The 26,314-nt window shown below is 40.9% G+C and overlaps 1 protein-coding gene across 9 annotated transcripts in view; it reads right to left on the bottom strand.

The window, feature by feature from the left end:
• AFF3 (ALF transcription elongation factor 3) overlaps positions 1-26,314 on the bottom strand; it is a 523,081-nt gene that overhangs the window by 158,606 nt on the left and 338,161 nt on the right. For all 9 annotated transcript variants that reach the window (XM_073614716.1, XM_073614715.1, XM_073614718.1 and 6 more), the window contains one exon: positions 11,385-11,421. In XM_073614716.1, coding sequence (XP_073470817.1) covers positions 11,385-11,421 — 37 coding nt within the window. The remainder of the gene's footprint in view (positions 1-11,384; positions 11,422-26,314) is intronic.

A 26,314-nucleotide genomic window follows, 5' to 3' on the forward strand; every position in this document is an offset into this window, starting at 1 on the left:
TGACGCGCCACACGAATTTAGCGCGAACGGCCCATAACGTTCGCAATTCGGCGAACGATCGAACAGCCGATGTTCGAGTCGAACATGGGTTCGACTCGAACACGAAGCTCATCCCTACTTATTTTAGTCCGGTGTACGTCATCACATACGAATCCGTCGGACTTTTGTGTGATTGTATGTAGGTAAGTCCGTTCGTTAGAAAGTCCACCGCAAGTCCGCCAAAAGTCCGTCAAAAGTTTGTCGGACGGGCTGTCGGACTTTTGTAGCCGAAAAGTCCGACCGTGTATACGCCCCATTAGAGTTTTTCCTTTATATTTACCAAAACCATATAATATGAGGTCAAACCTTAAGAATTTCAATTTCCATGCACTACATGGTTTTGGTAAATCTAAAGGAAATCAGACAACAAAAGTTGTATAGTGTGTATGGGGTCTTAGTGTTCTATTGGGCAGATTCCTATTCTCCCTACTTTCTTGTAGATCTCTGCAATATGAATGAAATCTACAGTGCCTTAAAAAAAGTATTCATACCCCTTGGGATTTTATGTGATAGACCAACACAAAGTGGCACATAATTGTGAAGTGAAAGGAAAATGATAAATGGTTTTCAATTTATTTTTCAAATAAATATGTAAAAAGTGTGGCGTGGATTTGTATTCAAGTCAATCCGAGTCAATACTTTGTAGATCCAACTGCAGCTGCAAGTCTTTTTGGGGATGTCTCTACCAGCTTTGCACATCTAGGGACTGACATTTTTGCCCATTCTTCTTTGCAAAATAGCTTAAGCTCTGTCAGATTTGATGGAGAGTGTCTGTGCACAGCAATTTGCAAGTCTTGCCACGTATTCTCAATTGGATTCAGGTCTAGACTTTGACTGGGCCAATAAAACACATGAATATGCTTTGCTCTAAACCATTCCATTGTAGCTCTGGCTGTATGTTTAGGGTCATTGTCCTGCTAGAAGGTGAACCTCCATCCCAGTCTGAAGTCTCTTGCAGACTCTAACAGGTTTTCTTCTAAGATTGCCCTGTATTTGGCTCCATCCATCTTCCCATTAACTCTGACCACAACATGATGCTACCACCATCATGTTTCACGGTGGGGATGGTGTGTTCAGGGTGATGTGCAGTGTTATTTTTCCGCCACACATAGCTTTTTGCTTTTAGGGCAAAAAGTTCAGTTTTGGTCTGATCTGACCAGAGTACCTTCTTCCACATGTTTGCTGTGTCCCCCACATGGCTTCAAGCAAACTGCAACAAAATCCGTGGATTTTTTCTGACGGATGTTGGCTCAAACTTGTCTTGCATACACACGGTCACACAAAGTTGTCGGAAAATCTGATCGTTCTGAACGCGGTGACGTAAAACACGTACGTCGGGTCTATAAACAGGGCAGTAGCCAATAGCTTTCGTCTCTTAATTTATTCTGAGCATGCGTGCCACTTTGTGCGTCGGATTTGTGTACACACGATCTGAATTTCCGACAGCGGATTTTGTTGTCGGAAAATTTTATAGCAAGCTCTCAAAGTTTGTGTGTCGGAAATTCCGATGGAAAATGTGTGATGGAGCCCACACACGGTCGGAATTTCCGACAACAAGGTCCTATGATACATTTTCCATCGGAAAATCCAACCGTGTGTACAGGGCATTAGTGTTTAGTCTCCTGTGCTGCATGTGATTGTTTTGTATAATACTTGTGTCTGTGGGGCAGGCAGTTGAAAAAGCTGAGAGGAAGGTGAGCGCACAGGTAAGGATATTAGCATGCAAACATTGTTTATCACTGAAAGCAGAGGCACTTTTAGCACTTTTATATCAATATTACCAAGAAGTGCATAGCTGTATAACTGGAAACACAATGGCCTCCTGAAGGTAGCAATACCCAATCATAGGTTGGAATATTGACAAACTCTGGACCATTGGCAATCGTGTTCTGAACTGTGTGTGTTAGATTAGTTGCATCATGAATTTAGACCACTTGTCATCAGTGCAGTGAGTGAAGTCTTATATCTTGGACTTCCTGTGTCTGATAATGCAGGTCAATAATGGAAGTAAAGGATTGAGATCTTTTCTTATTCCACCAGGTCAGTGTCCTAATGTTCCCAGGTCTGAATGGGGAAAAGGGTTTACATTCACAGTGTGAATAAGGGTAATAAATGTAGCACAATTCAGATCCAAGTTGCTGTTGAGTTAGAAGTCTGATGGAGCAATACTAAATGCAGTTCTTTACATGGATTGATGGCAGTTGAACTTTATTCAACTTGCTAGAATGTGACTGTCTTATGACAAGTGCAAATTTTGCTTTATGGTGTAAGGATTTAAGGATGTAGCAAGGAATATCTTGTCTCACCTACATGAAGTGTTGGTTAATAAAGGGGAGGGTGGAGGTGTTTAGCAATCTCTGATTCTATTGTAACCAACTTGTAGAGTTTTGTGTGCAAAGTCAAGGTCACACTCCCGTTTTTAGGTGGCACCTTCAACAAACCATGTCAGCCATAGCTGTTTTTTTAAGAAACAGTGACAACCATGCATGTATCACTAGAGCCAGAGAACAACCTTGAATAGTAGCAGGATAAATATGCTATTAGGCCAACTCTCTACCTCAATCTGTCCGACTATCTCCTATTCTGGCTACCTTTAGGCCATCCCTGAAAACTCATCTCTTCAAGGAAGTCTATTACGCCTCCAACTAGCTGAACTTTTATCTCTTCCATCAGCTTAGTCCCCCCAGTTATAACCTTTTGTACCACTTACCCCACCCTATTAGCTTGTAAGCTCTTATGAGCAGGGCCCTCCTAACCCTAACTAACCCTACTAACTCCTCTCGTATTTTATTGTATTGTAACTGTACTGTCTCCCTATATATTGTAAAGTGCTGCGCAAACTGTTGGCGCTAAATGTATCCTGTATAATAATAACCTCAGTAAGAGGTACTTTCTTTTCTAGTAAAGTAGTAGAAGATACTTTAGTAAGATCTCTTTCATTGAGCATTTGTGTAGTTAAAAATAAAGAGCATTTCCATGAAATCTAATGATTTCTACCCTCCAGGTATCAATGTGGTGAGAGCTCTTACAAACATCAGCAGAACCTTGATCTTGCTGCTCACATGATCCAATTAACTTAAATCTGTACAAACATGAATAATAATTAACTAAGCTTTGTATGAAGACTTTCTATGCCAAATATGCAAGATGCCTAAATATGAACACATTCACTTTTTAAGGCCAATTTAAAATTACACATAGAAATAGAGAACATGCTATTATGTTTGATTGTAAATGGTCTTCAATGGTCTTCAAATGCTAAATTCATCTTTGTTTACACGGGTTTCAGAAGGTAAATTTGAGTCTGAAGGGCAGTGTGTACAGGAAGCTTTTACAAAGCATTTGCAAAGTTATCACCATCTGAAACTGAAGAGTATCAACTCTCAGTAAATCTCTGTAAATAAAGATATATCAATATGCTGTATGTTCATAGATGACAACACTTTTCACATTTAATTGGTCAGCACCTTAGCAAGGCTCAGAGTTACTGAGCTTCCTGCTCAGTGCCTGAGAAAGGGTTTGGGTTGGTGAGCTGGAGGGTGGCAGTGCAAAAATGTCTGCCTCAGGCGACACCTGCCCCTAGCACGCTCCTGTGTGTATCGTAACAAATATAACTGAATTGGTATACGGTGCTATTTCAAACCAGTGTCCATGCTTGTGCAAAACAAAACCCAATGTACTTTGTAAATATGCCTTTAAACACATCTTTTTTCCTAAGGGGAAAAGTTTAAGCAAAGCCACAAAGATTAATTAGCACTGTGATCTAAAGTTACTTTATAAACTTGGTAATTTTATATCATTTTAAATCAATATCTGAAATCCATGTCTTTTTATGAAACAATATGAATCAGCATGTATACCACATTGCATTTTAATGATCAAATACATGAAATTACTGCCCATGTTATAAATCCAGTTTTACAACAGGCTGCATTCTAAATTAGTCATTATATCAACACAGTGTAAGAGGCCTTTATATTTACAGCTAAATTCCCATTTTTACGTTACACATAAACAAACTTTAAATTGGCCTTAAAAAGTGAATGTGTTATGGATGGGGCTCTTATATTTCTCTTCACTTTTTAATATCCACAGAAAGTAAACTGCCTCTTCATCCCAGGGAATAATAGCTCATTCTGCTGATTCTTTATTGTTGTTTACCAAAGACATTTCCTACAAAAATTACACCACAAACTTGTTCCTCCCAGGCATTGTGGTTTACAGAGATATAGTACATCCACACATATGTCATTTAAAATGGCCTAGTTTTGGTTTGATTGCTACTATGTAAGTAATTTTTTCACATATTACATTTTTAACTCAAATAATATAGCAGGCTATCATTACAAAGAAAGACTATCAAAGTTAGTGACCACATCATGACACCCTTCCCCCCACCCTTGTCTAGCCGTTCTGTCAATAAAAATATAAACATGACTTTTCGTAGACAATCAGGAATACCCTGCTTGACTGTGGTCTTTCTGCATACAGTATAAACATGGTGGTCTTTAACTCATTCATCCCCATTATATGTGTTAGTGATTCAAGCAGGACCTGTAGTTGCAGTGCCTTTGTCCCAACATAACCCAGGTTTGATGAAGGGTAGGATAGGGAAGAGATTTATCAAGGGTAGGATAGGAAAGAGCTTGATGAAGGGTAGGATGGGGAAGAGCTTGATGAAGGGTAGGATAGGGAAGAGATTTATGAAATGTAGGATAGGGAAGAGCTTGATGAAGGGTAGGATGGGGAAGAGCTTGATGAAGGGTAGGATAGGGAAGAGATTTATGAAGGGTAGGATAGGGAAGAGCTTGATGAAGGGTAGGATGGGGAAGAGCTTGATGAAGGATAGGATAGGGAAGAGATTTATGAAGGGTAGGATAGGGAAGAGCTTGATGAAGGGTGGGATAGGGAAATTTTTTTGAAGGGTAGGATAGGGAAGAGCTTGATGAAGGGTAGGATGGGGAAGAGCTTGATGAAGGGTAGGATAGGGAAGAGTTTGATGAAGGGTAGGATAGGGAAGAGATTTATGAAGGGTATGATAGGGAGGAGCTTGATGAAGGGTGGGATAGGGAAATTTTTTTGAAGGGTAGGATAGGGAAGAGCTTGATGAAGGGTAGGATAGGGAAGAGCTCGATGAAGGGTAGGATAGGGAAGAGCTTGATGAAGGGTAGGATAGGGAAGAGTTTGATGAAGGGTAGGATAGGGAAGAGTTTGATGAAGGGTAGGATAGGGAAGAGCTTGATGAAGGGTAGGATAGGGAAGAGTTTGATGAAGGGTAGGATAGGGAAGAGTTTGATGAAGGGTAGGATAGGGAAGAGCTTGATGAAGGGTAAGATAGGGAAGAGTTTGATGAAGGGTAGGATAGGGAAGAGTTACATGCAGGCTGTTTGAAGATGTGCCCTGGATGACAACTAAAAATTATACCCCATACCACGTTCAGACAAGAGTACAGCTTTGTTACTGCTATTAGCAATCATGATAATCATATGCAATTTGTATGTATGTCTGTGTAACAGTGTGCAAAATTCTGTAATAATTTTATGTTTAGCTAAGGGCAAAAGCAATAGCATACAAGTTTGGTTGCTCAGGCTTTGTAATTAATATGCACTGTGAGAATGTTACTGGAAAGGTGGTGTACAGGAGAAACATTTCTCAGGGAATGCTTCCGTATTTATAAAAGGGCCCTGGTGTTAAACTGTTTCTGAGTTTATTTACCAAGTAAAAGCCAGTAATGGGTTCTGAAGTCTAACAAGGGAAATACTTGAGCAGGTTTTCTGGTCAACACATCACCACGTGTTTAATCACTTCAGCACCAGAAGACTTTAACCCCTTCCTGATCAGAGCACTTTTTGCGATACGGCACTGCGTTGCTTTAACTGACAATTGCGCGGTGGTGCGACATTACACCAAAGCAAAATTGACGTCCTTTTTTCCCCACAAATAGAGCTTTCTTTTGGTCGTATTTTATCACCTCTGCAGTTTTTATTTTTTGCGCTATAAACAAAAAAAAGCGACAATTTTGAAAAAAAAAAATTTTTTTTCTTTTTGCTATAATAAATATCCCCCAAAAATCTATAAAAAAAACAAATTTCTTTCTCAGTTTAGGCCGATATATATTCTTCTACATATTTTTGGTAAAAAAATCGCAGTAAGTGTATATTGATTGGTTGTGCAAAAGTTACAGCGTCTGCAAAATAGGGGATAGATTTATGGCATTTTTATTATTCATTTTTTTATTAGTAATGGCGGCGATCTGTGATTTTTATCGTGACTGCGACATTATGGCGGACACATTGGACACATTGGACACTATTTTTGGACCATTGTCATTTATACAGTGATCAGTGCTATAAAAATGCACTGATTAAGGTGTAAATGACACTGGCAGGGAAGGGGTTAAACACTAGGGGGCAATCAAGGGGTTAAGTGTGTCCTAAGGAGTGATTCTCTCTGTGGTGGAGATGGGCTCACTACAACATGACAGAGATCACTGCTCCCGATGACAGGGAACAGTAGATCGCTGTCGTGTTGCTAGGCAGAACAGGGAAATGCCTTGTTTACATAGGCATCTCCCCTTTCTGCCTCTCTGTGTCACGATCGCAGGTCCCCGGCGGACATCGAGTCTGCGGGACCCGCAGGCACGCTCACGGGGTACACCGCGGCTGCGCACGCTTCCACAATGCCATGTCTTAAAGGGGACGTACAGGTACACCCATTTGCGCAGCCGTGCTATTGTGCCGACGTACATTGTTGTCCGCTGGTCGGCAATCGGTTAACATAGGTGGTTAAGATTTAAATGTTTGTCTGCAGCTCATGAAAAAAACCAAAGCTGAAAAAGACTGCAAATCAATGGGGCTTCTTTAAAGTCTGAGGGGCATTTGATACTATACTGTATGAAGCAGCAAAACCTCTGGTTTATTTAGGTTTATGCTTCATGGGTTGAGAAAGGGATGTATTTGTATCCCTCATTACATTTTAATATTTAAGCGCTTGTTGCTTTTATCATTGTGAGTGGCTAGTCATGCATTTATCAATAAACTGCCTATACAGTTGTACACTATGTGGGTCTTCCCAGTTCTTCTTTTATATATTCCGCTAAAACGTCTCATGTTACTAGATGGGAGATCAGTGGTGACCATGGGTGGAGTTTTGGTGATAATACTGATCTTTCCACAGATGCCATATTCATTCTTCAAAGCCTTTATGACTCTTTCTATGCAAAGGGTTTTGGTAACAGTCCTCTTTGTCTAAGGTGGAGGTACACCTGGGTGTTAAGAACTTCGGGTTAGAAAGATCCCTTCACATCTTTTTTTTACTGACTTGGACTTATTTGAGACTATTACTTTTTTCTTCTCATTTTTCACTTACCTATTTATTAAGATATCCTTGTTTTGATTATCACTGGTCACTTTTAGCGCAGTAATATAGCTTTATATATGTGTGTACGATTCATCCGAATGTTTTTGCCAGCTGCTATTTTTTGATCTGCCAGCACTATATCTGTTTGTTTACATCCTGGCTATCTCAGCTGCTCAGACCCTGCATCTCCTTCCACCCAAACTATCACACATCTAGCATGTGGACATTTAGGCTGGGTTCACACTGCTGCGATGTCAGACATCGCATTTGATTCACATTGCACTGCTGTGCAAATCACGTGCAATGTCTGTGTGATGCGAATTCAGCCATACAGATCGTATGACTGAATTTGCATTGCATTCAGACCAAAGTTGTGCAGACCTTTTTTCTGGTCCACACCAGAATCGGATTGCATAAGTGTTCACACCCATGCTATCCGATTCCTGTCCGAATTGACGGTTTGCACTGCGATATGCGAACCGATCTGGGAGTGTCAATAACTTTTGTATTGACACCTGCAGCGGTTCACATAGGGCAGTGTGAACCGCCAGTGGGTGACATGCAATGTGGAAACCCGTACTGGATTTGCATGGGTTCTCTCATTGCATCAGTAAGAACCTTGCCGTACTTCTACCTTGCAACCACATGGACTCTTTGGGGAGAGAAGACCCCTGAACTATTGCAAATACAAAACTCATAAGGGTTGCAGACACCTGCCTAATCAGAGTGCTGGCTACTGGTAAAACATGGACCCAGCCAGGATAGGAAACTTTATCCCTCCCAAGTCTCTATGAAGCCTCCGGTCTCTATGACCATACTAGGATTTACTAATCTCAAAAGACACTGGACAACCAGTTTCCTCTCTACCAAACACACATCCTAGAGTCCCTCAACCTGCATGAATGAGAAGCCCGCATGCTGGTTAACCATTCTCATACTCTGTGAAAGGGTTTGTTACTGTCACAATAGATATATAAAGTAGAAGAGGTTTAAAGTGGTTCTAAAGCCAGAATTTTTTTTAACCTTAATGCATTACCTGCATTAAGGTAAAATATCTTCCACTAGTTGTCCCCCCCCAGTCCCCCCTAAATACTGACCTGAATCCCAGACCGATCCAGCACTCCTGGATCAAATCCTGGATTGATCCAGCACTGTGCCTGTCTGCAGCAGCACTGGGTTTCTCTCTTCTAATACCTTTTTAATATATTTGTTCCTTACTTTTTTGATATTTGAATTTATTTTATTTATTTTCTCTTTTTTATTTTTACTTGAAGTATTTCGCTTGGTATGTTTGTGCACACCGCTGGGCTAGCTTCTTGATGCATTGTTTCACTATAGTGATAGTTGATCTTGCAGTATGTTTACACTTAGTAATATGTGGGTGTCGTGTGACTATGCTGCATCACATGTGGTGATGTGCGACTATGGTTGTGCATCTTTGCTGCAGTACATGTGGTGACGTGCGACTATAGTCGTGTGATTACAGTATGCTGCAGCACATGTGGTGACCACGGCATGCTTGTATTTAGATTTGCAGTATGTTTATATCTGGTAATATGTGGGTGTTGTGTGACTATGCTGCAGCACAAGTAGTGACTGCGGCATTCTTGCAATTTTTACACTGACATTATTTCCTCTTTTAAAGCGTCATTTTATTATTAATGTTTTTACATGCACATTTTGGGTTAAATGTTATTTTATAATATAACGCTATTTGATGTATGTTCTTGTTATACATATATTTGCATGTATGCATGTTCCTCCCATTTACCCGTTTAGAGTTGCTGACAGCTCTGGTATGTTATGGCTATGGGAATGCATATTGATCTGATGGCGTTTGCTTCATTCATGCGAGTGTGTGTTTTACTCTCGCCGTCGGACAATGTTTTTAAGTGCCTATTGTAGGTATTCGCTTGGGCCGGCATTGTGGCACGCACTGGGATTTTTTTCCGGGTGTCTCTGTGTCGGGTGGTGCTCACGCGAGTGCTATATGCGATGGTAGGCATTTTTAGGTGCATGCAGCTTGTATGTTTTGTGCTACTATAGGCTTATGCTCATTCTAGCTTGGCGCGGTGATGTCTGCACTGACTGCCTGGCGCTTTGGCGGATCGTGAGTTAATCCTCTACTCGCTTGGCGTATTTAAGGGATGAGCTGTGCTGCATGGCCATGCCCTCTGAGGAATACTTGATTACAAAATGCGTTAGGGTGTGCCCACGCAGCTCCCCTGCCTGCCAGCCTCAACGTCTGTCATCTCGGCTCTCATCGTGTCCAAATAACACCTAAGAAGCGGTGAGAATTGACATGTGCTGTGCGGTATTGACTTAAACATCTCCAATGCTGTTTTATCTGATTAATCTTGTAAGTATATTTTTATGGGTTGCGGGTATGTTCCCAATAAAAACAATCTTATGCTATGTGAATTCCTTCTCTTTTGCATGGTTTATTTGGTGAGCAATCTTAAGAAATAATCGTGACATATACAGGAACAGGATTTCAGTTCACATCATAAAGGAGAGACCAGGTTGACCCACATTATGATTGCTGTCCTTTGAAGGATTCCATTCCAGAATAGTGGTGTATGCAGTAGTACCTGGAGATAATAAGGTTCATTATTAGCCCATTTGTGGTAAGTGCATTACCAAAGGGGACCACTCTGAGCACAAGGTTTCTTTTTTCGGTGATGGTGTGTAGACTTTGAAGCTGACCTACATTTCTGAGGGGTCACGGAGCACTTCATCTACCCTATGGACTTTTGTTGGGACTCTGGTATATATGAACTTTTGTTTCATGTGCGGTACATCTAATTGCACTTTACTATCTTTGGCCATATGTTTTCTAGACAGAAATTTGATCCACCTTGAACTGACAACCCCCAAAATGGTGAAGCAAATAGCGGCGGTAGAATACATGAACTAAGTGGATCAAGTGAATGATTACAATCTAATCAACATAGGAGATGTGCAACTAGTGAAAAATAAGTGATATATAACCTAAAACACAGTGCATAAAAATAAATATCCTGATAATTGAAAATGAAGTGAAAAACTGATCAAATATGTGAATACGTGATCCAAAAAAAAAAAAAACGTTATTTTTGAGTCCTTTAGAGTGAACAACCAAAAAGTATAAATATATGGACCATCAAAAGATCAAAAGATGGTTAAAGAAAATGTTGCTGTGTAAAGTTCGTGACGTGATATAGTGAAGACCTTCAACTAAATAAATCTTCCACCACACCTCTGTGTCCGTGATTTCACTCCCCTTTAGAGGACAAACTCACCAGCTTCGGCTAGATCGCTTTAACCCACACAGAAGGGGGTAAATAATGACCTCCGATATTCCAGCACTAGCATCCAGGGTATTCACCAATAATACTCTCTCCACTATTTGTCTCCGATGAAAGAGTTGTGGTGTACTCCCAGATGATTCCGCTATAGGGCGCTGTTCTGTCACAGAAGCTCCGAGAAGACACGCCTCCTTCCTGGTCGCCGGCGATCGAAGATTTTTTACTTCGCCAGCGACCAGGAGCTTCTGTGACAGAACAGCGCCCTATAGCTGTTAATGCTGGGATATTTTTTCTTATATTTTATCTTTGCATCATTTCTTATAGTTATTTGAGAGGGTTTACATCCACTTTAATGTACAGAACCCCGCTATTCTGTAACTTGAGTGGATTTAGGGAAACAAAGGCTTGAGGACTCAAGTGGATAAGAACTATGCCAGCCTAATTTTATTTTTTGGTTTTAGATGCTTTATTGTAGAATGTATTACCAATTGTTTTTGTTTGTTACCAGAGGCATATACCTTTATTTTGCCCCAAACTAACATACCAGTTTCCATTTTTTCATACTTGCAGTCCCAGTTCTACTGCAATGAAACACATAAAATTAAATCGAATGAATGCATATCAGCAAGCTCAGAACATCTGCCAACTACCTATGTACAACATATGCAATGAAATATATATAAGAAAAAAGATTCTTACTTGGACTGCTAAATCCCATGTCACTGTGATCATTATCCTGTAATGAGCAAAAAAACAAACAAACACATTTTTATTACATGAACATATATAATTTTCTCATTTATGTGCACAGTATGCAATACTGATTTTCACTATTTTGTGTTCTATATTTATTCTGAATTCATAAATGTATGTAATACTATATCAAACTAAGTTTTACTATAGCATTATCAGTAATAAACTAACAAACTTCACACCCTTGATGTGTAATATCAACAACATAGCGAAAGTTGTCTCTTCCAAATCCATCAACCCTTCTCAATAGAGGACGTCTGGAATTAAATTATTACATTTTTTTAAGTAATTAATAATACCCTGGGTATATTTATTTGTATCTTATTTTTATAAGATAAGAATAAATATTTAGATTTTAAAGTGTTTAACCACTTCAGCCCCGGAAGGTTTTACCCCTTCCTGACCAGAACACTTTTTACAATCTGGCACTGCACTACTTTAACTGGTAATTACGTGGTCATGCAATGCTGTACCCAAACAAAATTTGCGTCCTTTTTTCCCACAAACAGAGCTTTCTTTTGGTGGTATTTGATCACCTCTGCGGTTTTTATTTTTTGTGATATAAAGGAAAAAAAAAACGAAAATTTTGAAAAAAAAAGATATTTTCTAATTTTTGTTATAAAAAAAATACAATAAACGTAATTTTATTCATACATTTAGGCCAAAAAGCATTCAGCCGCATGTCTCTGGTAAAAATAAATGCAATAAACATATATATATATATATATATATATATATATTGGTTTGCGCAAAAATTATAGCGTCTACAAACTAGGGTATATTTTCTGGAATTTACGCAGCTTTTAGTTTACGACTGCCTATCTCATTTCTTGAGGTGCTAAAAGGGCAGGGCAGTACAACCCCCCCCCCCAAATGACCCCATTTTGGAAAGTAGACACCCCAAACTATTTGCTAAGATGCATGTTGAGTCCATGGAAAATGTTATATTTTGTCACAAGTTTTAGGAAAATGACAATATATTATTTATTTATTTTTTCACAAAGTTGTCACTAAATGATATATTGCTCAAACATGCCATGGGCATATGTGAAATGACACCCCAAAATACATTCTGCTGCTTCTCCTGAGTACAGGGATACCACATGTGTCGAACTTTTTGGCAGTCTAGCCGCGTACACGACCTCAAAAACCTTCAGGCTTTCTAACGGCGTAAATACTTGATTTCACTCCTCACTACCTATCACAGTTTCCGAGGCCATGAAATGCTCAGACAGCACCCCCCCCCCCCCCCCCCCAAATGACCCAATTTTGGAAAGTAGACACCCCAAGCTATTTGCTGAGATGCATGTTGAGTATTTTGCAGATCTCGCTTTTTGTCACAAAGTTTTGAAAATTGAAAAAAGAAAAAAAAAATCCTTTTCTTTCTTCATTTTCAAAAACAAAACGAGAGCTGCAAAATACTGACCATGCCTCTTAGCAAATACCATGGGGTGTCTACATTCCAAAATTGGGTCATTTGGAGGAATTTTGTGCTTTCTGGACATTTCAGGGCCTCTGTAACTGTGGTTGATAGTGAGAAGCGAAATCACTATTTTACACCCTTAGAAAGTCTGAAGGCGGTGATTAGTTTTCGGGGTCCTGTACATGGCTGGCTCCCAAAAAGTTTCACACATGTGGTATCCCCATACTCAGAGGAAGCAGCAGAATGTATTTTGAGGTGTCATTTCACATATGCCTATGGCATGTTTGAGCAATATATAATTTAATGACAACTTTGTGAAAAAAAAAAATGTATTGTCATTTTCCCGAAACTTGTGGCAAAATATAAAATATTCCATGTACTCAACATGCCTATTAGCAAATAGCTTGGGGTGTCTACTTTCCAAAAAGGGGTTGTTGGGGGGGGGGTTTACCTGTCCTGGTATTTTATGCACAACATTAGAAGCTTATGCCACACATCACCCACTCTTCTAACCACTTGAAGACAAAGCCCTTTCTGACACTTTTTGTTTACATGAAAAAATACTTTTCTTTTGCTCGAAAATAACTTTGAACCCCCAAACAGTATATATATTTTTTAAAGCACAGGCCCTACAGATTAAAATGGTGGGTGTTGCAATTTGTTTTTCACACTGTATTTGCGCAGCGATTTTTCAAATGCAATTTTTTGGGAAAAAAACACTTTTTGAATTTTAATGCACTAAGACACACTATATTGCTCACATGTTTAGTAAAATACAAAAGATGATCTTATGCTGAGTACATAGATACCAAACACGACATGCTTTAAAATTGCGCACAACCATGTAGTGGCGACAAACTACATACATTTTTAAAAGCCTTTAAAAGCCTTTACAGGTTACCACTTTAGATTTACAGAGGAGGTCTACTGCTAAAATGACTGCCCTCTATCTGACGTTCATGGTGATACCTCACATGCTGTTTACATATGACACGAGACCGATGCTTGAGTTCGCCATTGTGCGCAAGCATGGGGTTCAGGGGTGCTTTTTTTTTCATTATTTATTTTACTTTTTTTTATGCTGTTCCTTTCATTTTTTTAAATTTTATTTATCATTTTTATTGTTATCACAGGGAATGTAAATATCCCCATATGATAGCAATAGGTAGTGACAGATACTCTTTTAAAAAAAAATTGGGGTCTATTGACTCTAGATCTCTCCTCTGCGCTCAAAGCATCTGACCACACCAAGATCGGTGTGATAAGATACTTTCCCAAAGGCGCCGTTTATATCCGGAGAAACCGAAGTCATAAAATGATCGTAGCTTCTGGTTTCTTAGGCCATAGAGATGATTGGAGCTGTACTGGTCTTCGATCAGCTGTATGGTCAGCTGTCTGAACCACCAGCGCTGCATTCTCAGGTTTCCCGGTGGGACAGGAGAGCCAGAGAAAACCATGGAAGACGACGGAGGGGGTGAACGTTCCCTCCCACTGCTTGTAAAATTAGCCGCTAGGATTGCTTTTACATGAAAGCTGACCAATGGCTGAAAAGAATGATACCAAGATGATACCTAAACCAGCAGGCATCATTCTGGTATAACCACTCAAAGTCCATGTTCTCTTTTTTCATGCAGCCTGTGGGCTGAACGAAAAAAGAGATTGATCGGTGGGTATGACCACCATTAGAATACGGCCCTGCATCCACCCACCTCTAATGATGGGCATATGTGCACTTTTTTTTTTTTTTTTTTAACTGTGGTGGGGAAATCACCTCCTACAGCGATGGAGTCGCTGATTTACGTATCCTGGGAGCAAACGCTGTTGCTGTTAAGATAAATAAATCAGTGCTGCAGCTGAATGGCTTACCTGAAAAGCAAACAATGGTAACAATAAAACATTATCTCAATAAACAACAACAATCCAAAAAAAAAAAGAGTAAAAAATATATGCCGAAGCATGGGGGAAATCCGCCCTTAATGTTAGGGGCACATCACCCTTCCACACCTGCCCCCATGCTTCGGCATATATGCTTTTTATATGCTGAATGGCATACCTGAAAATAATGGTTAACAATAAAACACAGTAAACAGTAAAGTATAAAAGAATTACATACCTGAAAAGCAAACATGATAAAACATAGTAACAATAAAACATTGCAGTTAAAAAATACAGTAAAACAGAGCAGAACAACAGAGAGAGAACAATAGAGAAAGAATAAAATGACAACTATTTTTGGCTGTTTTATTTTATATAAATATATAAATTTTTTACACTTTTATTTGTAACTGTAATGGTTCCAGGTTTGGGTCTCTAAAAATGCGCTGGCATCTTTGGAGACCCAGTGAAAGTGTATCCTAGTCTGTGCAGTGCTGTACCCTACGCTAATACTCCACTAGTATGTGGTAGCATTCGAAACATTCACCGATGCAGAGACCAGGTTGGTCAGGACAGGAGGGACAACAATAGCGGGTGTCACGCCTAAATCCGCGCTTGCTACGGACGCAACATCTTCTTTGGGGTGATCGTTTGGTAGGGGTACCAGGGAGGACATACTGAAAATGCCTCCCATGCAGCCGGCTCACTGCATTTGCATTGGGAAGTTGGGCCACAGCACCGTCTGGAAACAGAAGGGCTGTGATGATCTCTTCCTGGAATTTAAGGAAGGATCCAGTTCATCCTGAACCTTTGTACAGCGCATAAGTGTTCTGCAGAGCCAATTGGAATAAGTATACAGACACTTTTTTGTACCAGCGTCTGGCCTTACGGGCAATTAAGCATGGTGCCATCAACTTATCGTTGAGGTCCACCCCTCCCATATTTTGGTTATATTCGTGGACACAGAGGGGTTTCTCCATACCACCAGTCGCCATTTGAATTTGGACCATCGTGTCTGCGCGAAGGGAGGACAGAACAAAAACATTCTTATTATGCCTTCACTTTACAGCGAGCAAATTATTACATCTCAAGCAGTCTCTCTCCCCCAGCCTAAGATGGGAATCTACAAGGCGCTTGGGTAAGCCCCGGCGATTAGATCGCACGGTGCCACATGCACCAATTCCATGATTGAACAAGTGACTAAAAAGTGGCACGCTTGTGTAATAATTGTCCACATACAAGTGGTACCCATTTCTGAATAAGGGTGACACCAAGTCCCACATAATCTTACCAGAGCTCCCTATGTAGTCTGGGCAGTTCTCCGGCTCTACGTAACTATCTCTTCCCTTGTAAACCATAAAACTATTTGTATAGCCTGTTGCCATGTCACAGAGCTCATACATCTTGACCCCATATCTGGCACGCTTGCTGGGAAGATACTGTTTGAATGACAAGCAGCCAGAAAACTTAATCAGGGACTCATCAACGCAGACAACTTGATTGGAACTAATCAAGGCTGCAAACTGTTGGCTGAAGTGGTTTACGAGGGATGGAATTTTGTAGAGCTGATCATATTCAGGGTCACCCCGAGTTCATTGTCATTGAAATGCATGAACTGCAAGATCTGCTTGTATCGTGTCCCGGTCATGGAGGCAGAGAACACTGGCATATGGTGAATTGGGTCAGTGGACCAATATGACCGCAACTCACATTTTTTAGTTATGCCCATGAGAAGGGATAGGCCCAGGAAGGTCTTTAATTCGGAGACCGTAATAGGTCTCCAATCTCTGGAAAGGGTCAACTGGGGATTAGAGGCAATGAATTGATGATGATGATGACCAGCATACGAATTGCTTTGGTCCACAATAGATCTATAGAGCTCTTCCATGAAAAACAGAGAATAAAAGTAAAGTGACGTAAAATCAACTGTTTCCAACTGAACTGCAGGTTGGCAAGTGAACGGGGGAAGTACGAGTGCTGCAGAAGTGGTGGGCTCCCAATTCCGATTGGCAAATGCAGCAGGAAGGGCACTATGGGCTCGACGGGTCTGTCTTTGTCTTCTTGGTGGCTGTGGGACACTACTTGTGCTAGCTACCTCACCAGCTTGAACTGCACTTATGGGACTCGCGACGTCACCAAGTGTTATTCCAGTGCTGGATGTACGGCCAAGATGCACTAGGCCGCTGGTGCTTGCCAGTTCACCAGTTCACTAGTACTGGCTCTCTGCTCCATACGAGAGCCCTGCGGTTCTTGCGCCTCAAAAACAGAAGAAGAATGGGGTCTGGTACGCCTGACCTTAGCAGGGACCACTACTCCGTTGTCAGAGCTATATGTCAGGGTGCCACTGCTGTCTACTGGTTCATATACTAAACCTCAATCTGACAGATGGATGACTTCCTCTTCACTCTCATCTGTCATGCTCAGAAACGTGTAGGCCTCTTCACTAGTGTACCTTCGATTGGACATTTTGGCCTCTAAACTTACTGGTACAACTAGTGAGACTCATAGGCAAAAAGAGCACCTGATTGTCAGCAACTGCTTCAAATGCTACCAAAATGAAAGTTATTTTCCATTAAGACTTCAGTAGTGTTGTCAAGCTGGCAGCCTTTGCCAAAATCTGGTCATGTCTCACTTCATCTGTCAGGATCAAAGGTCGGGCTCGAAGACCAGTTTCTGTAGCAGAAGTGGAACTACCTCTGACCAGCAGGATAGGTACACAGGCAGTTACCCTGGTGAATGACACAGGCTCACCAGAGGTGAGGAGTCTAAGTACTAACTGGTGTTCACCAGAGCTCCTGATGGTGGTGATGGATTTTGCGGCATGTTAGTACCAAGTCGCGGTCCTCAGGACCGCCCCACCAGGAGGTGAGAAAGACAGGGTCCAGTACCGGACAAGCAGGCAGGAACCAAACAGAAGCAAAGTAATTAAACAAGCCAAAAGGTCAGTAACGAGTAGGTTGCAGGTTGGGATCAGGCAGAAGCATAGTCATGTAACAAGCCAAGGGTCGAAAATGAGTAGTAGCAAAATATGGACGGCAGCAGGGAAGACAGGAGCAAGATACTGGCTGGAGAGAGCACAATATTCTAGGAAACAGGAAGTGCAGAGACATGGTTTAAATCAGGAAGTTCATGGGAGGAGCAAAGAGTTCAGGTTTCAAGACAAACAAGTTTCCCGACAAAATCATTCAAGGAATTGTCCCAGGAACTCTCCAGCATTCCTGGTAGCTCAGCAAGAAGAGGTATTGCCTGACACAGCACAAATTCTGTTTTCTGGGTTATGGGTTCTGGTCACTAATTGTTCGGGAGAAGGGTCGATCAGCAAATTGGCACTGATAAAGAATGATCTAAGAACCACGATTACCCTTGAAAGACAAAGTGCTCTGTGCCTACTGGCTGTGGAGAGCAGTGTCCTCAAGATGATACAGTTTGATGATTTAGTTAAAGATTTTTCAGATGTTTAGTGTAGGTAGAAAGACTTTTTGTAAATATTGTAGTGTGATGCATAACTGTGATGTATGACCTGCCAGTTCCAATTACCTGTGCAATGTGTACTCTTACATTCAATAAAATTGGGGAAAAAAATCAGACAGGTGTCTTCTTCGGAAGTTTTTTTTTCTTTTTTTTAAATAAATGCAGCTTATCATTCATTTCAGTTCACTTTTTTATTTGTCATATATTTTAATTTATATGTTGAGGGGACCCTGAACTTGAAGTGCCCCAGGACCCACCAGGACTAAGTCCAGCATTGGGCCTTCTAAAGTAAGTACCAAGAAATACTGCGTACTTTTATAGGATACATGTAATATATTACTATTTTTTTTTTAAATGTCTTTTAGAAGTCACCTCTTCTAAATTATTATCCAACTTTCTATGTAGCCCCCATCGCCTTAACCACTTGCCGACTGCCTCACAACAATGTACGTCGGCAGAATGGCACAGGCAGGCAGAATCACGTAACCGCAGTGCCCGAGGCGGTCGGCGTTTGTCCCCCGGCGATCGGAGGTGAGGGGGAGGCCATCCATTCGTGGCCCCCCCCGATCGCTCCCAGCCATTGGGATCATTCCCCTGCCTCTGTATAGTACACAGAGGCAGAGGAAGTGATGTCATCTCTCCTCGGCTCGGTAATTTCCGTTCCGGCACCGAGGAGAAAAGACTGCAATGTGAGTGCACAACACTACACATCACAGTAGAACATGCCAGGCACACATAACACCCCCGATCCCCCCCTAATCACCCCCCCCCCCCCCCCCCCGTCACACTGACACCAAGCAGTTTTTTTTTTTTTTCTGATTACTGCATTGGTGTCAGTTTGTGACAGTTAGTGTGGTAGGGCAGTTAGTGGTAGCCCCCTTTAGGTCTGGGATACCTCCCTAACCCCCCTAATAAAGTTTTAACCCCTTGATCACCCCCCCGTCGCCAGTGTCACTAAGCGATCATTTTTCTGATCGCTGTATTAGTGTCACTGGTGACGCTAGTTAGGGAGGTAAATATTTAGGTTCGCCGTCAGCGTTTTATAGCATCAGGGACCCCCATATACTACCTAATAAAGGTTTTAACCCCTTGATTGCCCCCTAGTTAACCCTTTCACCAGTGATAACCAGTGTTACGGGTAAGGCTGGTTAGTTCATTTATTTTTTATAGTGTCAGGGCACCCGCCGTTTATTACCGAATGAAGGTTTAGCCCCCTGATCGCCCGGCGGTGATATGCGTCACCCCAGGCAGCGTCAGATTAGCGCTAGTAGCGCTAACACCCACGCACGGCCTAGTACACCCTGGTCGTAGTGAAACCAGCGCTGCAGTAACACTTGGTGACGTGGCGAGTCCCATAAGTGCAGTTCAAGCTGGTGAGGTGGCAAGCACAAGTAGTGTCCCGCTGCCACCAAGAAGAAGACAAACACTGGCCCGTCGTGCCCATAGTGCCCTTCTTGCTGCGTTCGCCAATCCAAATTGGGAACCCACCACTTCTGCAGCACCCATACTTCCCCCATTCACATCCCCAACCAAATGCAGTCGGCTGCATGAGAGGCATTTTCTTTATGTCCTCCCGAGTACCCCTACCCAACGAATCCCCCCCAAAAAGATGTCGTGTCTGCAGCAAGCGTGGATATAGGCGTGACACCCGCTATTATTGTCCCTCCTGTCCTGATAATCCTGGTCTTTGCATTGGTGAATGTTTTGAACGCTACCATACACTAGTTGAGTATTAACGTAGGGTACAGCATTGCACAGACTAGGCACACTTTCACAGGGTCTCGCAAGATGCCATCGCATTTTGAGAGACCCGAACCTGGAACCGGTTACAGTTATAAAAGTTACAGTTACAAAAAAAAGTGTAAAAAAAAAAAAAAAACACAAAAAAATAATATGAAATTAAAAAAAATAGTTGTCGTTTTATTGTTTTCTCTCTCTCTATTCTCTCTCTATTGTTCTGCTCTTTTTTACTGTATTCTATTCTGCAATGTTTTATTGTTATTATGTTTTATCATGTTTGCTTTTCAGGTATGCAATTTTTTTATACTTTACCGTTTACTGTGTTTTATTGTTAACCATTTTTTTGTCTTCAGGTACGCCATTCACGACTTTGAGTGGTTATATCAGAATGATGCCTGCAGGTTTAGGTATCATCTTGGTATCATTCTTTTCAGCCAGCGGTCGGCTTTCATGTAAAAGCAATCCTAGCAGCTAATTAGCCTCTAGACTGCTTTTACAAGCAGTGGGAGGGAATGCCCCCCCCACCGTCTTCCGTGTTTTTCTCTGGCTCTCCTGTCTCAACAGGGAACCTGAGAATGCAGCCGGTGATTCAGCTAGCTGACCATAGAGCTGATCAGAGACCAGAGTGGCTCCAAACATCTCTATGGCCTAAGAACCAGGAAGCTACGAGCATTTTATGACTTAGATTTCGCCGGATGTAAACAGCGCCATTGGGAAATTGGGAAAGCATTTTATCACACCGATCTTGGTGTGGTCAGATGCTTTGAGGGCAGAGGAGAGATCTAGGGTCAAATAGACCCCAATTTTTTCAAAAAAGAGTACCTGTCACTACCTATTGCTATCATAGGGGATATTTACATTCCCTGAGATAACAATAAAAATGATTAAAAATAATATGAAAGGAACAGTTTAAAAATAAGATAAAAAAAGCAAAAAAAAAAATAAAGAAAAAAAAAAGCACCCCTGTCCCCCCCCCCTGCTCTCGTGCTAAGGCGAACGCAAGCATCGGTCTGGCGTCAAATGTAAACAGCAATTGTACCATGCATGTGAGGTATCACCGCGAAGGTCAGATCGAGGGCAGTAATTTAGCAGCAGACCTCCTCTGTAAATCTAAAGTGGTAACCTGTAAAGACTTTTAAAGGCTTTTAAAAATGTATTTATTTTTTTGCCAATGCACGTTTGTGCGCAATTTTAAAGCATGTCATGTTTGGTATCCATGTACTTGGCCTAAGATCATCTTTTTTATTTCATCAAACATATGGGCAATATAGTGTGTTTTAGTGCATTAAAATTTTAAAAAGTGTGTTTTTTCCCCAAAAATGCGTTTGAAAAATTGCTGCGCAAATACTGTGTGAAAAAAAAAAATGAAACACCCACCATTTTAATCTGTAGGGCATTTGCTTTAAAAAATATATATAATGTTTGGGGGTTCAAAGTAATTTTCTTGCAAAAAAAAATTTTTTTTTTCATGTAAAGAAAGTGTCAGGGCTTTGTCTTCAAGTGATTAGAAGAGTGGGTGATGTGTGACATAAACTTCTAAATGTTGTGCATAAAATGCCAGGACAGTTCAAACCCCCCCAAATGACCCCATTTTGGAAAGTAGACACCCCAAGCTATTTGCTGAGAGGCATGTCGAGTCCATGGAATATTTTATATTGTAACACAAGTTGCGGGAAATTGACAATTTTTTTTTTTTTTTGCACAAAGTTGTCACTAAATGATATATTGCTCAAACATGCCATGGGAATATGTGAAATTACACCCCAAAATACATTCTGTTGCTTCTCCTGAGTACAGGGATACCACATGTGTGAGACTTTTTGGGAGCCTAGCCGCGTACGGGACCCCGAAAACCAAGCACCGCCTTCAGGCTTTCAAAGGGCGTAAATTTTTGATTTCACTCTTCACTGCCTATCACAGTTTCGGAGGCCATGGAATGCCCAGGTGGCACAAAACCCCCCCAAATGACCCTATTTTGGAAAGTAGACACCCCAAGCTATGGGCATGTTCGAGCAATATATCATTTAGTGACAACTTTGTGCAAAAAAAAAAAAAAAATTGTCACTTTCCCGCAACTTGTGTCAAAATATAAAATATTCCATGCCTCAACATGCAAATAGCTTGGGGTGTCTACTTTCCAAAATGGGGTCATTTGTGGGGGGTTTTGTGCCATCTGGGCATTTTATGGCCTTCAAAACTATGATAGGTAGTGAGGAGTAAAATCAAAAATTTACGCCCTTAGAAATCCTGAAGGATCCCAGGATTTCGTTGTTGAAATGTCCAATTGTGTGTACGAGGCATTAGAAAAAAGTATATTTAGGATCCAAAAAATTGAAAAAAATAGAGATTCTTTATTTTTACTCCAAGGCAACCCAACGATGTCAAGTGTACATGAGTCTTTTTGAGTTGCTTAGATGGAGCAAGAGAAATTAAGATTGCAGAGACCATTTGCAATAAATAATTCCTTCAACATATGTTTCACATTTTAAGTACACTTGTAGCTTCAGGGTAATCAGAAGAGGAAAATGTGTGAATCCAAGACAGAGCACAAAAGATTTTAAGTATTATATGATGGTTTTAATTTGGATCAGGATCTACATTGCAATTATAACATTTCAAAAACTGTTTTTCATACAGTGCATATGTTTAATCAGAACTCCAGAAAAACAAACAAATATACATTGAAATGAATATACCAGATTTCTTTTACCTGTCAAAAAAATTGTAATTTTAACAAATCACTCTAGGGACACAATCACCCCTGCAACACTAGTATATATATCTAGAGGGTGACAGCACTTACCTTTTTTACCCTGGAGAAAATGTTGAAATTATTTTTAGGTCTCGGAACCTCTGCTAAAAATTATTATACCTACAAATTATGGTACATTGACATGATCAATAATTGTGGAAAATTTTAAATGAAAGAAGAAATGTGGTGTACCTATCATAGTTTTTTTTTTTAACCCCCCCGCTTTATACAACAACATTATTTTTAGTAATAACCTTGAAATAAATTACATTAATAAAGAAACATTCATTGACATTCCCTAACATTAGTGGTCAGTGTAGAAGTGCTCCTTTGCATTGGTGGTTAGTGTAGATGAGAGATTAACTTGCCATTACTCACCGTTTAAGGAACCCCTCGCAAACTTACAAGCAACCCTGCTTGAGAAAGGCTGTAATTTTTTTCCCACTATTTTTGGCGGAATTTTTTCACAGCATACTTACAGTCATACCCCAAAATACATTCTGTTACTCCTCCTGAGTATGGAGATACCACATGTGTGAGACTTTTACACAGCCTGGCCACATACAGAGGCCTAACATGCAGGGAGCACCATCATAAATTACACATATAATTTCATATATTTCTAACACACAGCATGTACATACCAAAAAGGACACCCCAAAATGCATTCTGCTACTCCTCCTGAGTATGGCGATACCACATGTGTGAGACTTTTACACAGCCTGGCCACATACAGAGGCCCAACATCCAAGTAGCACCTCTAGGCTTTCTAAGAGCATAAATTACACATATAATTTCATGACTACCTATCACAAGTTTGAAGACCCTTGAGCACCAGGACAATGAAAATGCCAACAAAATTACACCATTTTGGAAAGCAAACACCCCAACATATATTCAGTGAGGCATTATGAGTCTTTTGAATGGTTCATTTTCTTTTACAAGTTTTTGGAAAACGTGGAAAAAAATGAAAATGTATTTTGTTTTACACAAAGTTGTCAATTTATATGATATTTCTAACACACAGCATGTACATACCAAAAATGACACCCCAAAATGCATTCTGCTACTCCTCCTGAGTATGGCGATACCACATGTGTGAGACTTTTACACAGCCTGGCCACATACAGAGGCCCAACATCCAAGTAGCACCTCTAGGCTTTCTAAGAGCATAAATTACACATATAATTTCATCGCTACCTATCACATGTTTGAAGACCCTTGAGCACCAGGACAATGAAAATGCCAACAAAATTACACCATTTTGGAAAGCAAACACCCCAACATATATTCAATGAGGCATTATAAGTCTTTTGAATGGTTCATTTTTTTTTACAAGTTTTTGGAAAACGTGGAAAAAAATGAAAATGTATTTTGTTTTACACAAAGTTGTCAATTTATATGATATTTCTAACACATAGCATGTACATAGCAAAAATGACACCCCAAAATACATTCTGCTACTCCTCCTGAGTATGGCTATACCACATATGTGAGACTTTTACACAGCCTGGCCATATACAACGGCCCAACATCCAATAGCACCTCCAGGCATTCTAGAGCATAAATGACACATATAATTTTCTGACTACCAATCACATTTTTGAAGGCCCTTCATATTTCTAACACATAGCATGCACATACCAAATAACAAAAGATTACCTGTGGTTTCAGTAGTGCAGTGGTCCACAGAGAAGAGCATCGGTCCAGGCAGCAGGCAGGGATGTGGTCAGCGACAGCAAAAGCAATCATCCAGGCAGGAGGCAGAAATACTGTCCATAGTTAGTGCAGGCAGAGATACTATCAGCACAGCCAAAGCATTGGTCCAGGTGGCAGGCAGTGATGTGGTCAGCAGCAGCAAAAGGAATTGTCCAGACAGAAATACTGTCCATAGTCAGTAGAGGCAGCAGGCAGAGATATGGTCAACACAGCCAAAGTATTGTTCCAGGCAGCAGGAGGAAACATGGTCCATAAAATCCTGGGTCATTACAGGCAGCGATATGGTCAGCACGGCCAAAGTATTGGTCCAGGCAGCAGGAAGGACCATCAAGCTTACAGCCAGGGGGACAGGGGTAGAGGCTTCTCCCACCCAAATCTCTCTAAAGCCTCCAGACTCCAGACCCTGTTTTGGGAACACAGAAAACCAAAAACGTTTTTTCTCTCTCTTTTTTTCTTCAGAACGCTATTCTGAAGCCCCTCACATATGTGAGACCCCTGTGTACTAAAGTAGAAGGGCAAAATATCAGTCCAAGTGGCAGGCAAAAAACATAGTCGATTAACGGCAGGCAAAGGCATTGTCGGTAAACAGGCCAGGGTCAGTTAACGTGAAATCTAGAAACATGGTGGCAGGCAAATGATCCACACAGGTATTTGAAACGGGGAAATGTCAGTCTGTTAAAAATAAGGAGAACTAATATCTTATGGATGTGTGATAACTTCTGAAGCCATTTCTGATGCACAGGCCAGGTTGTTAGAGGGACATTGGGGACAATAATAACTGGTATCTCTCCTAACTCCTCCTCTGCTGCATACACATTTCTTTTGGCGTCTTCTTACTGATTCGGTTGGGGGGGGGGGAATGTTATAGGGAAAATGTTGCTCAGGAAGTCGACTCACACTATCAGAGCGAATGCTTCCTGGGGCGGGTCCTTGATGGTAAATCAGGGCAATAGGGCCGTGTCTTCTCTGAATCTCCACCAAGGTGTCAATGTGGATGGTAGAGAGGATGTGAACATCTTTCTTGTTCCTCCACTTCATGGCCAACACTTCCTCATTCCTCATAAATGCGGGTTCTCCATTTTGTAGCCTTTTTGTTAATAAATTTTGTGGGAAGCCCTTCCTGTTTTTTCTGAAGGTACCGCAGGCCAGTGTTTTGTTGTGTACAGGTGACAAAAAAGGGGCAAGCTGGTATAATAATTGTCCACATATAAATGATATCCTTTTTTGAACAGGGGGTATGCCAGCTCCCAGACAATTTTCCCACTGGTTCCAATGTATGTGGGGCACTCAGGGGGATGGAGCTGGGAGTCTTTGCCTTCATAAATGCGGAAGGTGTACACATATCCAGTGGCTCTGTTGCAAAGCTTATTCAGTTTTAATTCATACCTGGCCCTCTTACTGGGAATATACTGTTTGAAGTGCAGCCGGCCAGTAAAGTGGATAAGGAATTCGTCCACACAAATATTTTGGTCTGGGACATACACTTCAGCAAATCGCTTGGAAAAGAATTTATTAGAGGGCGTATCTTATACAATATATCGTGGTTGGGATGATCTCGGGGAAGGCACTGCGAGTTATCATTAAAATGTAGAAAACGCATAATCATGTCATAGTGTGTCTTGGACATGACAGCAATATATATCGGCATGTGGTAGATGGAGTGGGTGGACCAGTAGGCATGCAGTTTGTTCTTCTTTGTAAGCCCCATATTAAATGTAAGGCCCAAAAACAATTTGAACTCGTCTAGTGTGAGATGTCGCCAATGAAACATACGGGCGTAGGATGAATTGGGTGTGGCAGCAATAAATTGCTCTGCAAAGAGATTTGTTTGGTCCACCATGCAGCAAATTTTCTGGGAAAAACAAATAAAACTAATATAATTGGGAAAAATTTGTA

The sequence above is a fragment of the Aquarana catesbeiana genome, linkage group LG02, assembly GCF_042186555.1.
Source record: "Aquarana catesbeiana isolate 2022-GZ linkage group LG02, ASM4218655v1, whole genome shotgun sequence".
Lineage (NCBI taxonomy): Eukaryota > Metazoa > Chordata > Amphibia > Anura > Ranidae > Aquarana > Aquarana catesbeiana.